Genomic DNA, 17,392 nt, shown 5'->3' with positions numbered 1-17,392 from the left:
CTCCTTATTCGGCAGGAAAGCAAGAAAGGGAGGGGACGCAGGAAAAGAGAGAGGTTGGAGATAACCCCCTCTTATAAAAGGAAAACAATCAATAGAATCAAAAAAGAAAAACGGGACCCCAATTCTGGGATACAACTTGTAATAAAAACAAAACAAAACATAGAGATTACGCACCTATCCAGCTTATTTTCGAAAGAGATCGCCAGCCATCTTCCGACACAAATCGGGAGATGGCCGGCCATCTCCTGAGCCCGGCCAGATCGGTATAATGGAAAGCCGATTTTGGCCGGTGCCAACTGCTTTCTGTCGCAGAGCCGGCCAAACTAGTGTCCATAAACCAAGAGATCCAGGTTCAAATCCCACTTCAACTCTCTTTTTTTTAACCTTTAAATTGTGAGCCCCACAGAACCAGAGATACACCTACAGCCTCATGATCAAAAGCCCCGCGCTGTTCCAAACAGCGCTCTAAAAATAGCGCTGGAACAGCGCGGGGCTTTACCACACGGATGATCAGAGATAATGCATGCAAATTTAAGCAGCGCAATTATCTCTGATCATCGATTAGAAGTGCGGGCGAATTGTGCCGAGCATGTGCTCAGCACAATCCTCCCGCACTTGTTTGACAGGCCTGGGCTGTCAAAAGCCCAAACCTGTCAAACACCCTGCCACGAAAGTCAAAAGCGCTTCCCCGAGGCCCGAGCAACGGGGGCTGGAGGTCCAACTGACCTCCGATCCCCCCCCCCCCCAGGTTCAGGGACGGCTGGAGATCCGGTGGGTCTCCAGCCCTCCAAACCCCCCGAAATTGGTCCCTGGTGGTCTAGTGGCTGCTGACAAAACCCCCTCCCACCCACCTAGCGAGCGATGGAGGGGGGCTGGAGGTCCACCCCCAACTCCCCCCCCCCTCAACATTGTCCCAGCTGGTGGTCCAGCATAAGGACAGCCCCCTCCCGGCCCCTCTACCTTATAGTTGAAGGAGGGACGCAGCCTGCCTCCCTCCTCTTCCTTGGCTTGACGACAGCAAAATGGCGGCACCCAGCCCCGCCCAGCACATCCTGGGATGCGCTGGGCGGGGTGTCGCCCCTCTGCTCTGCATGGACATCTGTGTTGCCATTTTAGTACAAATGATGCCAGACATCCTTGTTCTGGTTTTTTTTTTGGAGTTCATAATTTGGACGTTTTATTTTGGAAAATGGTTGTTCATTTTGGACGTTCCCAAGTATTTTCGAAGAGGAAAACCCAACCTTTTTCCTGATCGAAAACAGGGCTGTGAGATGGACTTTTTTTTCTAACTTGGATGTTCTATCCAAAAGGCCCCCTCCACGCGTCTTTAGAAAATAGCACCTAAGTAGGGCATCTACTTGCCCTCCTAAAATTTACGCCTTTGAGGGCTGGTGTACTAGTATTTCACAAAGACACACAGGCGCCTATTTCTATGTATAATAGGCATCATTTTACACTCATATCCTAGGCGCTTTATTATAGAACTAGGAAAAAATGCCCGTTTCTGAGCGCAATGAAACGGGCGCTAGCAAGGGGCCCCCTCCCTCCGAGCTACTTGCCTTGTTCGGGGTTCGCGTCGCTGTGTGTGGGGAGGGTTTTTTTTTTTTGCTGCGCCTCCGTGGCCGTGCCTGTGGCGTTTCCGTTTCGGCCCTCGAGTGTCATAGCTCCGCCCTCGACGTCATGACGTTTTGACGCGAGGGCGGTGCAGACACTCCAGGGCACACCGGATATCTCGGGCGCCTCAACTTCCGTGGAGGCTTCATAGAACGTTGGGGTTGCCTTTTAAATAGAGAGATCACTCTCCACGTGCCGAGTAATGTTTTAATCACTAATTTTGGCCCGGTAGTCTTAAAAATGCAACATGGGATGAAACATGACACGGTACATGCAGATTTGAGAATGTTCCTGATTAAAAAGAACCAACTGGAAACAGAATGCAGGCGTAATGTTTCTGGTGTGTTTCACATTAGCACACAATTAATTATAGCAGTTTTGCCAAAAGAAGGTTTACTTGAAAAAGCGCCTGTGTCAAACACCAAGGGAAAATATTAACAACCACCCAGTGAATGTGTTTGGAACAAGAGCCCTCTGCCCCCCCCCCTAAATAGATATAGAACTTAAAACAGAAGAACCGGGTTAATGACTGAAAAATGGCATTTACAGGGCATGATAATTCACTACTGTGCCTGATTAATTTCATCCCAGCAAAGCAGCAGCGGGATGTCTACACACGGCAGAATTGCTGACTCAAACTGCATGACGGTGGGCTCCACGTTTCCTCACAGTAACCAAATTCTGCAGTGCTCTTTTCTAATCAGTAAACTGCTTGGAAAGTTGACTGTGAGGCAGAAATCAATTCTGGTTATGTTGGACTGTGACTTTAAAAACAGACATATATATTTTTTTTTTCATTTGCAAAGAAACATTTGCATTCCTGCTCATAAGGCATAATATCTTTCCTGTGCTTCATGCAGAATTCAAAGAACCTCTGTTTTGAGCTGGAGATTACCTAAATTTAGATTGCAATTTGTTTGCTAATGTTTGCTAATCCGTTCACAGGATAAATCCCTCCTCTCAGTACCCTTCTCCACCACCGCCAACTCCAGGCTCCGCTCATTCTGCCTCGCCTCACCCTATGCTTGGAACAACCTTCCTGAACCCTTACGCCAAGCCCCCTCCCTGCCCGTCTTCAAGTCTTTGCTTAAAGCCCACCTCTTCAGTGCTGCGTTCGGCACCTAACCCTTACCGTTCAGTGAATCCAGACTGCCCCAATTTGACTGCCCCTATCGGACCGACCGTTCACTTGTCTATTAGATTGTAAGCTCTTTGAGCAGGGACTGTCTCTCTTTGTTAAATTGTACAGCGCTGCGTAACCCTAGTAGCGCTCTAGAAATGTTAAGTAGTAGTAGTAGTAGTTTAGGATCTAATGGGCCTCGTTACCAATGTGCAGAAACATTTTACTCTTATCGAATGTTAGATGCAAGATGAATGTGTGGTAAATGCAAAGCCTGTGCACTACCTCTAGGGGGCACCCCAGCATCTTCCCACACAGTTACCACACAAAAAAATTGTTTTCCATGTAGTAAGGGGCCCATTTACAGAGAGGAGGTAAGCCCAACGTGGGCTTACTGCTCAGTCTTCTGGGACTACTGCTGGCCCAACGCGGTCGCCGGCGGTAGTCCTGCCCAGAGCGTGCGCCATTTCTGGGGGAAAAAGACCCCCCCCCCCCCCCGGAAATGGATTGCGTGGCGATAACCTGGCAGTAATTGGGCACTGTCACGCACTGCACGGCTACCGCTGGATTAGCACGGGACCCCCTTATCATCACTTCAATGGGTGGCAATAATGGCTCCCTGGTGCATGGCAATGTGTGCTGGGGGGCTTTTTTTTACTCGCTGCAATAAAAAGGGTCCTGGCATATGGGAAAAATGGCCCATGCTGCTAGCGCAGGGCCCTTTTTCCCACAGCTCGGTAAAAGGACCCCCAACAGGGGCATAATCGAAAGGGACACCCACGTTTTGTTGAGGACGTCCTCGCAAAACGTCCCAATGGAGGGGTGGGGGAAACCTGTATTATCGAAACAAGGACGTCCTTCTTTCATTTCGATAATACGGTCGGGGACGCCCAAATCTTGAAATTTTGGTCGTCCTTAGAGATGGTCGTCCCTAGACTTGGTCGTTTCTGATTTTCGGCGATAATGCAGACCAAGGACGCCCATCTCAGAAACGACCAATTACAAGCCCTTTGGTTGTGGGAGGAGCCAGCATTTGTAGTGCACTGGTCTCCCTGACATGCCAGGACACCAACCGGGCACCCTAGGGAGCACTGCAGTGGACTTCATAAAATGCTCCCAGGAACATAGCTCCCTTACCTTGTCTGCTGAGCCCCCCAAACCCCCTCTAAAACCCACTACTCACAACTGTACACCACTACCATAGCCCTTACGGGTGAAGGGGGGGGCACCTAGATGTGGGTACAGTGGGTTTCTGGTGGGTTTTGGAGGGCTCGCTGTTTCCTCCAGAAAACTAACAGGTAGGGAGGGGGATGGGCCTGGGTCCACCTGCCTGAAGTGCACTGCACCCACTAAAACTGCTCCAGGTACCTGCATACTGCTGTGATGGACCTGAGTATGACATCTGAGGCTGGCAAAAAAATATTTTGAAAGATGTTTTTTGAGGGTGGGAGGGGATTAGTGAGCACTGGGGGAGTAAGGGGAGGTCATCCCCGATTCTCTCCGGTGGTCATCTGGTCTTTTCGGCCACCTTTTTTTGCCTTGGTGGTGAAAAAAATAGGACCAGGTAAAGTCGTCCAAGTGCTCGTCAGGGACGCTCTTTTTTTTTCCATTACGGGTCGAGGACGTCCATGTGTTAGGCATGCCCAAGTCCCGCCTTCGCTACGCCTCCAATACGCCCCCTTGAACTTTGGCTGTCCCTGCGACGGAAAGCAGTTTGGGACGTCCAAAATCGGCTTTCCATTATACCGATTTGGACGACTCTGGGAGAAGGACGCCCACCTTCCGATTTGTGTCGAAAGAGGGGTGTCCTTCTCTTTCGAAAATCAGCCTGCAAGTATATCAGAAGGTGGTAAATGCACACTCTAATAATAAGCCTTTTACCCAGACGTCTAGTGCTGAAAATCAGCATTAAGCTTCTCATTTTTTTACTGCCCCTCTAGATGCCAGCTTTTTTTAGATGCTCAGTTCTTCTCAGTTTACCTAAAACTGAGTTTTGTCTACCGCAGAAAAAAAATGAATACAAACCAGGCTAGATTCTCTTCTCGGTGGTGGCTTCATTCTTAGATTTGGGGAACCTAAAAGTATAGAAAAAAATGTATTAAAAAAAACATAGAACCAATATTATCTGAGTGTAACTGAAAATTGAAATACTGTAATTTCTCCTAACTGGTAATTGTAAGCCACATTGAACTAAAACTTGTTTTTGGATAATTGTGGGATGTAAGAATGAGTAAATAAATAAATAAATAAATAGATAAAAACCTAAGGCTAATACGAGTAAAATCAGGTCATATGAAATAGTGTAATAGATGGTGGAAGTCTACCTTAAGCAGAATAATGCAGCTAGTGAAATGAAGGAACAGCTTCTACTGTGTAGGAATAACTTTTTCTTTTTGTTACATTTGTACCCCGTGCTTTCCCACTCATGGCAGGCTCAATGCAGCTTACATGGGGCAATGGAGGGTTAAGTGACTTGCCCAGAGTCACAAGGAGCTGCCTGTGCCTGAAGTGGGAATCAAACTCAGTTCCTCAGGACCAAAGTCCACCACCCTAACCACTAGGCCACTCCTCCACTGTTGCTACTATTTGAGATTCTACATGGAATGTTGCTATTCCACCAATGTGGCCGCGCAGGCTTCTGCTTCTGTGAGTCTGACGTGCAGGACGTCAGACTCAGAGAAACAGAAGCCTGTGCAGCCTTCTACATGGAATGTTGCTAGTGGAATAGCAACATTCCATGTAGAATCTCCAATAGTAGCAACAGAATCTCAATAGTAGCAACATTCCATCTAGAACCTCCAATAGTAGCAACATTCCATGTAGAATCTCCAATAGTATCTATTTTATTTTTGTTACATTTGTACCCTGCGCTTTCCCACTCATGGCAGGCTCAATGCGGCTTACATGGGGCAATGGAGGGTTAAGTGACTTGCCCAGAGTCACAAGGAGCTGCCTGTGCCTGAAGTGGGAATCGAGCTCAGTTTCTCAGGACGAGAGTCCACCACCCTAACCACTAGGCCACTCCTCCACTGTTGCTACTATTTGAGATTCTACATGGAATGTTGCTATTCCACTAGCAACATTCCATGTAGAAGTCGGCCCTTGCAGATCAGCAATGTGGCTGCGCAGGCTTCTGCTTCTGTGAGTCTGACGTCCTGCACGTACGTGCAGGACGTCAGACTCACAGAAACAGAAGCCTGCGCAGCCTTCTACATGGAATGTTGCTAGTGGAATAGCAACATTCCATGTAGAATCTCCAATAGTAGCAACATTCCATGTAGAATCTCTAATAGTATCTATTTTATTTTTGTTACATTTGTACCCCGTGCTTTCCCACTCATGGCAGGCTTAATGCAGCTTACATGGGGCAATGGAGGGTTAAGTGACTTGCCCAGAGTCACAAGGAGCTGCCTGTGCCGGGAATCGAACTCAGTTCCTCAGTTCCCCAGGACCAAAGTCCACCACCCTAACCACTAGGCCACTCCTCCTCTGATGTATTTATTTATAACCAGTGGCGTAGCAAGGGCGGGGTGGTGGGGGCGGTCCGCCCCGGGTGTCAACGGGTGGGGGAGGGGTGCTCCGCTCCCGCTGCTCCCACCCTGTCCTCTCTTTAAAAAAAGAAATCGAAGCGCCGGAGTGGCAGGCAGCGCATCCCTTCTGCCCTGCTACTAAAAATCTCTTCAACGTCGTCGTCGGGCCTTCCCTTATTCAGTCCCGCCCACCTCTAAGGTAACTTCCTATTACTGCGAGGGCGGGCGGGACTGAATGTGGGAAGGCCCGACGACGACGTTGAAGAGATTTTTAGTAGCAGGGCAGACGGGAGGCACTGCCTGCCACTCCGGCGCTTCGATTTCTTTTTTTAAGAGAGGACAGGGTGGGAGCAGGCGAACAGAGGTGCCTGGTAGGTGTGTCAGGTCGGGTAGGGTCAGGTGGACTCAGATTGGGGAGGGGTGGGGGAGCTCAGAGGGGAGAAGGGGATTGGGGAGGGGTGGGGTGCTGAAAGGGGATTGGGGAGGGATGGGGGAGCTCAGAGGGGAGAAGGGGATTGGGGAGCTCAGATGGGTGCTCAAAGGGGATTGGGGAGGGGTGGGGAGCTCAGAGGGGAGAAGGGGATTGGGGAGCTCAGAGGGGAGAAGGGGATTGGGGAGGGGTGGGGGAGCTCAGATGGGTGCTCAAAGGGGATTGGGGAGGGGTGGGGGAGCTCAGAGGGGAGAAAGGGATTGGGGAGGGGTGGGGGAGCTCAGATGGGTGCTCAGATGGGAGAAAGGGATTGGGGAGGGGTGGGGGAGCTCAGATGGGTGCTCAGAGGGGAGAAGGGGATTGGGGAGGGTGGGGGAGCTCAGATGGGTACTCAGAGGGGAGAAGGGGACGGGGGAGGGGAGTGCTCAGATGGGAGAAGGGGTCTGAAGCTGGAACTAGGGTCTGACAAGGGGGCAGGAGGGAAAATGGGTCCATGCCTGGAGCAGGTGGGAGAACGGGTCTGGGGCTGAAAAGGGGGGATGCAAGGCATGTGGTGGATGAAGGGGGCTGGAACTAGGAGCTGAAAAGGAGGGTAGTTGGGATAAGGGGGCTAGTACTGGAACTGGGGGCTGAAAAGGGGCAGGGGCTGAAACTGTGGGGACTAGGGGCTTTAAAGGGGACAGGGAGAACTGGCTGGGGCTGAAGCTCGGGACTGTCCACATGCTAAAAGAGATAGTTTAGGGATGAGGTTACTAAGTTGAGGTAAAAGTTGCCTTTTTGCCACACCTTAGTGGACGAGTCATTAACCTGCAGTATCTCAATATCACAGCTTAATGACTCCTGTGGTGCAGGAATACGTGCTCCTTGGGATTATCAGCCGCTAACACACAGCGTGATATTCCAAGAGAGAATATTTTAAAGTGGCCAGAACTAGAAAAAAAAGCAGTGGCTCCCCCTACCCCTTAAAGATATCCCTGACGCCTGCCCCTGAAGGTACCCCCAAATCCTCCCCAAAGATATTCCTGTACCCCATCAACCCCTGAAAATGTATTACTCAAGCCCCATCGCTGCTAAGGACCTGTACCTCTTTCTTCCAGCCCTACCCTACAGTGGGTACTTTTAGACAGGTGAAGGGAAAAAGGGGCTTGAAAACTGTCCACATAAAGAGTTGAAATAAATCTTCCAGTACCGGGATGATTTCAACCCGCAGTAGCAATGGTAAAGTTCCTTACTTATCTCTGATCTTTGAGGAGCGATCCTAGCCACAGCAGGAGAACTGGGGGTTCCTTTGGAGTTCTGCTTCTCTGGGGGTACCATGGTATTGCCGTTCGAGTCATTGCACAGAATAGGCAGGCTGATCTCCTTCTTGGTGACTTGAGCGTCCTCCTGTTCGTTTTCGGCTCGTGTGTCCTTGTCACCGGAGGATTTCCTGTTCAGTAAGTTACTGATCTCCATGATATTTCCGATGATCTCTACAGGGCCCGTTAGATTCTTCTTCCTGGATGAAAGGTCATCTTTCGCTTTCTGCAGGTATGAGGCTGGTGCCCAGCCTTCCTTGCCTTGATACCTGTGCAAAAACAAATACACTGTTACAGCTACTGCAGGTAAATTTCTTACCATAATACAATATTCAAAAAAAGGGGGTGAAGTACTTCTGTGCACGAAAGAAGTGTGGGACTTGGGGATGAACTTTGGGTGCCCAAAACAGACAGAAAAGGTGATGGTAAAAGTCAGAAGGATGTTTTGGGTACAAAGAGAGAAGAATGGCCAGCAGAAAAAAAAAGGAAGAGATAATGCACCTGTGTAAGTGGCTCGTAAGACCTCACTGAGTGGCTCGCTAGTGTTTTTAGCGCGCACTAAAAATAAGTGCATGCTAAATGCTAGAAGTGCCCATATATTCCTAGGGGTGTCTCTAGGGCAGTGGTGTTCCTAGGGGGGCTGACACCCGGGGCGGATCGCCGATGCACCCCGCCCCCCCCCGGCGAAAGGACACCCCCCGCGAAAGAACCCCCCTGGGTGCACGCCGCTGGGGGGGTGCCGTGCGCACCTGTCCTTTGTTCCATGCTCCCTCTGCCCCGGAACAGGAAGTAACCTGTTCCGGGGCAGAGGGAGCATAGAACGAACGAAGGACAGGCGCACGCGGCACCCCCCCCCCCAGTGGCGTGCACCCGGGGCGGACCGCACCCACCACCCCCCTAGGAACGCCACTGCTCTAGGGTTTAGCGTGCGCTAGAAACGCTCTTGTGCCTTTGGAAAGGATCCCATCAGAGCACTGTTTACAATTCTGAAGATCACACCTTCAAAAAAATATAAACAGGATGGAGCTGGTCCAGAGAGTGGCTACTAAAATGGTCAGTGGTCTTTGCCATAAAGCATATGGGGACAGAGTTCAACATGTATACTTTGGAAGAAAGGCGGGAAAGAGAAGATATGATATATATATTTAAAATACATCCATGGGATAAATACACAGGAGGCAAGTCTCTTTCTATTGAATGGAAGCTCTGGAATTAGAGGGCATAGGATGAAAGTGAAAGGGCAGTAATCTAAAAAAAATGTCTTACGGAAAGTGTAGCGGAGCAGTGGAACAGCCTCCCCACGGAGGTGGAGGAGACGAAAATTGTATCTGAATTCATGAAAGCTTGGGATCAGTACACAGGATCTCTAGGGGAGAGGTGCTCTTTGTCTGCTCTTATTTTCTCTGTTTCAATGTTTATAGCCAAGGGCTGATATTACAGGCTCATGATTACCATTACATAAGTACATAAGTAATGCCACACTGGGAAAAGACCAAGGGTCCATCGAGCCCAGCATCCTGGCCACGACAGCGGCCAATCCAGGCCATTATGTTTGGCTGAGCTGAGTGAATTCAATAGGTTTCTTAACAAAGAATTCCAAATAATCACAAAGGTATCGTCTGATTCCCACTAAGAACTGAATGATCTTATACCCTGAGCATAATGAGTGGAGGAGAGGTCTGGTGGCTAGAGCATCAATCGTGACATCCAGAGGTGGCCAGTTCAAATCCCACTGCTGTTCCTTGTGATCTTGGGCAAGTCACTTAACCCTCCATTGCCTCAGGTAGAAATGTAGATTGTGAGCCCTCCAGGGACTGGGAAATACCCAGTGTACCTGAATGTAACTCACCTTGAGCTACTACTGAAAAAGGTGTGAGCAAAATCTAAATAAATAAATAAAGATTCTAGAATTTTAAAGAATAACAAGATTCCATGCAGAATTTCAAAGTGTAGCAACATTCCATGTAGAACCCCAAAGAGTAACAAGGCTCTTTGGAGTGGAGGAGTAGCCTAGTGGCTAAAGAACCAGTTTTGCAATCTAGAGGTCACCAGTTCAGATCCCACTGCTGCTCCTTGTGATCTTGGACAAGTCACTTAACGCTCCATTGCCTCAGGTACAAACTTAGATTGTGAGCCCTCCTGGGACAGAGAAATATCCAGTGCACCTGAATGTAACTCACCTTGAGCTACTACTGAAAAAGGTGTGGGCAAAATCCAAATCCAAACTAATTAAGGGGTTATTGGTCTAACACTGAAGGCAGGGGCATAATGCATAGACAAGGACCGTTGGGAAACAGTGATCATAACACGATCAAATCTGAGCTAATATCTGGGGTAAAGTCACAAAGGGAATCCACTGTAGCAGCATTTAATTTTTGAAATGGTGACTATGACAAAATGAAGAAAAGGGTTAAAAAGAAGCTAAAAGGATCAGCTGCAATGTTTAAGATCAAGCATGGACCCCAGACCAGATGTATTTCACGTATTTACAGAGGTGGAAAGAGGAGCAAATGGAGGAGTGGCCTAGTGGTTAGTGTGGTGGACTTTGGTCCTGAGGAACTGAGTTCAATTCCCACTTCAGGCACAGGCAGCTCCTTGTGACTCTGGGCAAGTCACTTAACCCTCCATTGCCCCATGTAAGCCGCATTGAGCCTGCCATGAGTGGGAAAGTGCGGGGTACAAATGTAACAAAAATAAAATAGATACTATTGGAGATTCTACATGGAATGTTGCTACTATTGGAGATTCTACATGGAATGTTGCTATTCCACTAGCAACATTCCATGTAGAAGGCTGCGCAGGCTTCTGTTTCTGTGAGTCTGACGTCCTGCACGTACGTGCAGGACGTCAGACTCACAGAAGCAGAAGCCTGCGCGGCCACATTGGTGATCTGCAAGGGCCGACCTCTAGTAGAATAGCAACATTCCATGTAGAATCTCAAATAGTAGCAACAGTGGAGGAGTGGCCTAGTGGTTAGGGTGGTGGACTTTGGTCCTGAGGAACTGAGTTTGATTCCCACTTCAGGCACAGGCAGCTCCTTGTGACTCTGGGCAAGTCACTTAACCCTCCATTGCCCCATGTAAGCCGCATTGAGCCTGCCACGAGTGGGAAAGTGCGGGGTACAAATGTAACAAAAATAAAATAGATACTACTGGAGATTCTACATGGAATGTTGCTACTATTGGAGGTTCTAGATGGAATGTTGCTACTATTGAGATTCTGTTGCTACTATTTGAGATTCTACACGGAATGTTAATGTTGCTATTCCACTAGCAACATTCCATGTAGAAGCCTGCGCGGCCACATTGGTGATCTGCAAGGGCCGACTTCAGGCACAGGCAGCTCCTTGTGACTCTGGGCAAGTCACTTAACCCTCCATTGCCCCATGTAAGCCGCATTGAGCCTGCCATGAGTGGGAAAGCGCGGGGTACAAATGTAACAAAAATAAAAAAAACAGCAGCCAGCAAGGCTAAAAGATAAAGTGAAAGAGGCTATTAGAGCCAAAAACAGCATCCTTCAAAGAATGGAAAAAGGACCTGAATGAAGAAAATAAGAAGCAACATAAGCACTGGCAAGTTAGATGCAAAGTACTAATAAAGAAGGATAACAGAGAATATAAAGAGAAACTTGCCACAGAGGCAAAAAATCACAGTAAAAACTTTTTCAGGTATATAAGAATTAATACCTCTGTGGCACTTTAGACTTTTCAACACGGTCTTTTTAATGTATATAATAATCTTGACTTCAGATTTCCGGTGTGTTTATTAATTATTTGCTTCATAAACTACACCTCTCCGCTGTACCCTTATTATAACAGCGGGAATGCCAGATGAAGATGTTACGAAACAGAAGCGCACTGTAGGAGCAAACCAGTGAGAAAGCCTGGAAAATAAGATAAGACGAATAAGAATAAAAAAGTAAATAAGTAAAAAACATTAATCTAGACTAATGAGGATTCCCGCTGTTATAATAACGGTACAGCGGAGAGGTGTAGTTTATGAAGCAAATAATGAATAAACACACCGGAAATCTGAAAAGATTATTATATGCATTAAAAAGACTGTGTTGAAAAGTCTAAAGTGCCACAGAAGTATTAATTGATAGCATCGATTCTAAAGAGCACTATTGTTGAAGTGTAATTTACAGGTATACAAGAAGCAGAAAGCCTGAGAGGGAATCCGTGGGACAGTTCGATCATCAAGGAGTAAAAAGGGCACTCAGGGAGGACAGGGCTATAAAGGAGAGACTGTGAGTTCTTTGCTTCGGTCTTTACTGAAGATGTAAGAGATCGACCTGTACCAGAGATGGTTTTCAAGGGTGACGATGCGGAGGAGCTGAAAGAAATCTAGGTGAACCTATAAGACGCACTGAGCCAAACTGACAAACTAAAGAGTAGTAAATCACCTGGACTGGATGGCATGCACCCTAAGGAACTGAAAGAACTCAAACATTCAATTGCTGATCTGCTGTTAGGGTTAAACGGCCATTTTTCTCAGTGGAGGAGGGTGATTAGTGGAGTGCCGCAGGGATCTTGTCCTGGGACCAGTGCTATTCATAACATATTTATAAATGATCTGGAAAATGGAACAAGTGAGGTGATTGATTAAATTTGCAGATGACACAAAACTACTCAGTTGTTAAAACACATGAGGACTCTGAAAAACTGTTGGAAAAAACCTTAGGAAATGAAGACTGGGCTTCCGAATTGCAACTGAAATTTAATGTGGACAAATGCAAAGCAATGCACATTGGACAGAATAATCTAAATCACAGTTACTTGATGTTAGGGTTCACCCTAGGAGTTAGCACCCAAGAAAAAGATCTACCGTATTTTCCGGACTATAAGACGCACTGGACCATAAGACACACCTAGGTTTTAGAGGAGGGAAATAGGGAAAAAAAAATTTTCAGACTATAAGACACACTTTTTCCCTCCTCTAAAACCTAGGTGCGTTTTATGGTCCGGTGCGTCTTGTCCAAATGTAGGGCCCCCGATCTCTCCGTTTTCCAGGGGGCCCCCTCCCTCGCTCGCTCCGTTTTGCAAGGTCCCCCCTCCCTCGCTCCGTTTTGCAAGGTCCCCCTCCCTCTTTCGCTCCGTTTTGCAAGGTCCTCCCTCCCTCGCTCCCTCCAAATTTTACCTGGTTGTGGTCGAGGCAGCAAAAAGCATGCACGCTGGGCGCATCAGTCTTCCATTCTGACATCTCTCTCTCTGCTCTGATCCCGCCCCAGAGCTGAGAGAGACGTCAGAACGGAAGACTGACGCGCCAAGCATGCATCTTTTTGCTGCTGCTGCCGCAACCACGACCAGGTAAAACTTCTTTTAAAATTTGGAGGGAGCGAGGGGGGACCTTGCAAAACGAAGCGAGGGAGGGAGGGACCTTGCAAAACGAAGCGAAGGAGCGAGGGAGGGACCTTGCAAAACGGAATTACGGTGCTTTTAAAACTACATTCGGACTATAAGACGCACCCCCCATTTTCCTCCCAAATCTGGGGGGGAAAAAGTGCGTCTTATAGTCCGAAAAATACGGTAGGTGCCATCGTGGACAATAGCTGAAATCTTCTACCTAGTGTGTGGTGGCAGCCAAAAAAGCAAACAGTATGTTAGGAATTATTAGGAAAAGGATGGCAAATAAGACCAAGATTACTATAATGCTTCTGCATCGCTCCACGGTGTGACCTCACATTGAGTATTGCGTTCAGTTCTGGTCACTAAATCTCAAAAAAATATGTAGCAAAATTTTAAAAAGGTTTCAAACAAGAGCGACCAAAAGGATAAAGGGGATAGAACTCTTCTTATATGAGGACAGGCTTAAGAGGTTAGGGCTCTTCAGTTTGGAAAAGAGACGGCTGAGGGGAGATAAGATTGAGGACTGCAAAATCCTGAGTGGTGTAGATCGGGTAAAAGTGAATTGATTTTTGTTTATCCTTTCAGAAAGTACAAGACTAGGGGACACTCAATGAAGTTACATGGGAATACTTTCAAAACAAATAGGAGGAAATATTTTTTCACTCAACAAATAGGTAAGCTCTGGAACTTGCTGCCAGAGGATGTGGTAACAGTGGTTAGCATACCTGGGTTGAAAAAAAGGTTTGGACAAGTTCCTGGAGGAAAAGTCCATAGTGTGCTATTTAGATAGACATGGGGAAACCACTGCTTGCCTGGGATTGGTAACATGGAACGTTGCTACCACAGTGAAACCTCGGTTTTCGTTGATTTTTTCAGTGAAAGGTTTGTCTCGGATTTCATTGATGTGCCCACGTGACCTCGCTGCTAATTTTGCAAAAACAAAGGGCGACCCACGCTTTCTCCTGCTCATTGTGGCGTTGTTTCTCGCTGTGTGAGCATCACCCTGCGCGTCTAACGCAAAGCACGCAAGGTAAAATCACATGTGCTCAAATCTCATTTTCCCTGTTAAGTGTTTCCCTTGCTAATAAGTTAACCCTTTCCCTTTAGCTCCATCACGGGACTATATTTATTCTCTATAAAATGTGCTTTTGGTATGTATTTTGGAGTGTCTAGAACGAATTAATTGGATTTACATTGATTCATATGGAAATAATTGCCTCGGTTTTCGTCTGTTTCGGTTTTCATTGATTGTTTTCGGACGGATTATCAATGAAAACCGAGGTATCACTGTATTTGGGTAGACCTAGACTGGCCACTGTTGGAAAGAGAATAATAGGTGGGATGGACCATTGGTCTGACCCAGTATGGCTATTCTTATGTTCTTTTTTTTTTTTTAATGCATTTTTGAAAGTTACAATTTCCCATAAACTTAAAAGGAAAAATACAGAAATTCACCATATTTAACCAAGTATTGTGATTTTAACAAGAAAAATAAGTCTAAATATAGTAACAAAATAAACCATCAGCCGACATCAAGAGAGAGGGGAACATAAGTTTTCAAGCAAAAACAAAAGGCAAACAAACAGGATTTTATCTTGAACTACAAGGGCTACACAACTCCTAACCTAACACCTGCCAATTTCAAGAACCTTCTTGCAAACGTTTTTCCAGTTGAAAGGAATTGAAAAAGATATACTGCTTTTCCTGATATGTAATTAAACACTTACAGGGGAAACGAAGAAAAAAGGAAGCTCCCTTGAAGACCGCAAGGCCTTTAAGAGTCAAAAAGGCCTTCCTTTGCATCTGGGTAGATTGTCATACATCAGGGAAGACTTGAATTGTCTTTCCACAAAATAAAAATGACTTCTTGAAATACGATCTCAAAATAGTTGCTTTATCTGCTTCATTTAAGAACGTGACCAGCAGGGTAGCTCTAGTCAAGATGGTATCAGTAGAGTCCTCCAAACAGGCAGTCAAATGAACACTGCCAGTGGGACTCACACCAGATAATTCATCCTCCTGGTCACCTTCTTGTAAATGCTTTTTTTGAAAGGTAATAACACTTAACCAATACAATACCTTCAAAATTAGACAAAACCTCTTTGAAATATTTCCTAATCAGAATTTCTGCAGAAAGAAAATGTGTTACAGGAAAATTGAGGAACCTAAGGATCCTAATTCGTAAAGAATTTTCATAAGCTTCTACTTTCCTGTGTAAGCAGAGGCTATCTTTAATTGCACAGAGATTAGTACTTTGAATAGAGGACCGAGGCATATTTTCAAAGCACTTAGCCTTCCAAAGTTCCATAGATTTCTATGGAACTTTGGAAGGCAAAGTGCTTTGAAAATATGTAGGTTTAGGCTCAACAGATAATATTTGCTCATATAAATGTCTAACCTTATTTTCCATCTCCTTAAACTTAAGAACAGAATCAGAAGTAAACTGGCAAAGCTGAGGGATAACATCCTTCGGCAAAGTCTCAGTTCAAGTAACTACCGACCATATATTTTTCAAAGTTATTTCTTTATCACAAACAAGAGGCAAGGGTGTCAAATTACGACTTTAGGAAAAACCAGAGGCGCATTCCATCCTTTGGATTTCGCTTCCCTGAAGCCTGAGGAAATTGATAATGCAGAAGGCTGAGGTGGAGGAGTTCTGGAGGGAGGACTTAGGGAAACACCCTCAGAGAGGGAGTTCCCTAGTAAAGCCTCTGGGATGGGACCAGCCACAATATTTATCCATGGGGCCAACTACATTGGTGGGTAGATACCATCGAGCTTTTCTGGGATCTTGCCAGGTTTTGTGACCTGGATTGGCCAGTGTTGGAAACAGGATACTGGGCTTAATGGACCTTTGGTCTGTCCCAGTGTGGCAACACTTATGTACGTACCTACGTACCACCAACGTGTCAGATTTTATCTTCTTCTTCTTCTCCATTACACCCAAAAGAGGAGACTAATAAAACAGTCTTACCAGATAACAGAATTGAAGCAAGATATGAGGTTCCAAAACCTAACAGTTCGACCCTCCTGGTGCTCCAAAAGGCCTAGCGTGCCTCTTAGGGCATGCCCCTTTGGCCACGCCCTGTGGCCATGATGCAGAAGTGGCAAGTTCTTATATTTCAGGAGCGGTACCAATCAATGACCTCAGGCGCAGAATCATGGATCCCAGAGGGAGAAGAAGATGGTAAACTCTCCACTCACATCCTGCCAGTATGCCCAAAGCATACCCTCTGCCACAGAACTGCAGAAGCGGCAAGTTCTTATACTGCAGGGGCGGCATCAATCGATGACCTCAGGGGCCGAATCAGAGATCCCCGAGGGAGGAAGAGGAGAAACAGATGGCAAACTCTCCACTCATGTCCTGCCAATATGCCCAAAGCGTACCTTCTACTGTGGAACTGCAGGAGCGACAAGTTCTTATACTGCAGGGATGGCACCAATCGTTGACCTCAAGCGCCGAATCAGGGATCCCCGAGGGAGGAAGAGGAGAAACAGATGGCAAACTCTCCACTCATGTCCTGCTGGTAAGCCCAAAGCATCCCTTCTGCCTATTCTTATAGGGCAGAGGGGATTCTTAAAGACTGCACGTTCATGTTAATTACTATTTCTGAGAAGAGCCATTCCATACAGGGCATCTGATAGGAGACTATTGTATAAAGAAACGCAGGTCCCTATTTTAATTTATAAAAAAACCAGCCTAACCAGGTACATATGCATTTACAACAGTGGTGTAACTGTGGGCACCTAAACGGTAAGATACATGTGTACTTTCAAGTATTCTATATGTTATGCGCCCAAATGTGTGTCCTGCTCACACTTCATCCAGGCTCTGCCCCCTCATCACGTTCAGACACGAGGGCAGACCAATGGGAATTGTGTTACGAACCCAGGCATCCAGACATAGAACGTTGGAGGTGCAAATTATTATACAGGATAATTCAGGTTCCTTTGCATTTGCTCACATTAAACGTCATCTGCCATTTACTCAACTGAGCCTGACAAGATATAACAGTAGAAAGTGAAGAATTCAAGACAGTTGCCTGAGATGAG

The 17,392-nt window shown here is 46.7% G+C and overlaps 1 protein-coding gene across 5 annotated transcripts in view; it reads right to left on the bottom strand.

The window, feature by feature from the left end:
• The window catches only part of SH3PXD2A (SH3 and PX domains 2A), a 627,470-nt gene that overhangs the window by 6,883 nt on the left and 603,195 nt on the right, over positions 1-17,392 (bottom strand). For all 5 annotated transcript variants that reach the window (XM_030202799.1, XM_030202798.1, XM_030202801.1 and 2 more), the window contains 2 exons: positions 7,927-8,261; positions 4,760-4,809 (listed from right to left, as the gene is read on the bottom strand). In XM_030202799.1, the coding sequence (XP_030058659.1) occupies positions 4,760-4,809; positions 7,927-8,261 (385 nt within the window). The remainder of the gene's footprint in view (positions 1-4,759; positions 4,810-7,926; positions 8,262-17,392) is intronic.

Source organism: Microcaecilia unicolor, chromosome 5 (genome assembly GCF_901765095.1).
Source record: "Microcaecilia unicolor chromosome 5, aMicUni1.1, whole genome shotgun sequence".
Classification (NCBI taxonomy): Eukaryota; Metazoa; Chordata; class Amphibia; order Gymnophiona; family Siphonopidae; genus Microcaecilia; species Microcaecilia unicolor.
Note: the sequence above shows the minus strand (reverse complement) of the source record. Positions and strands in the feature narration are given on the sequence as shown.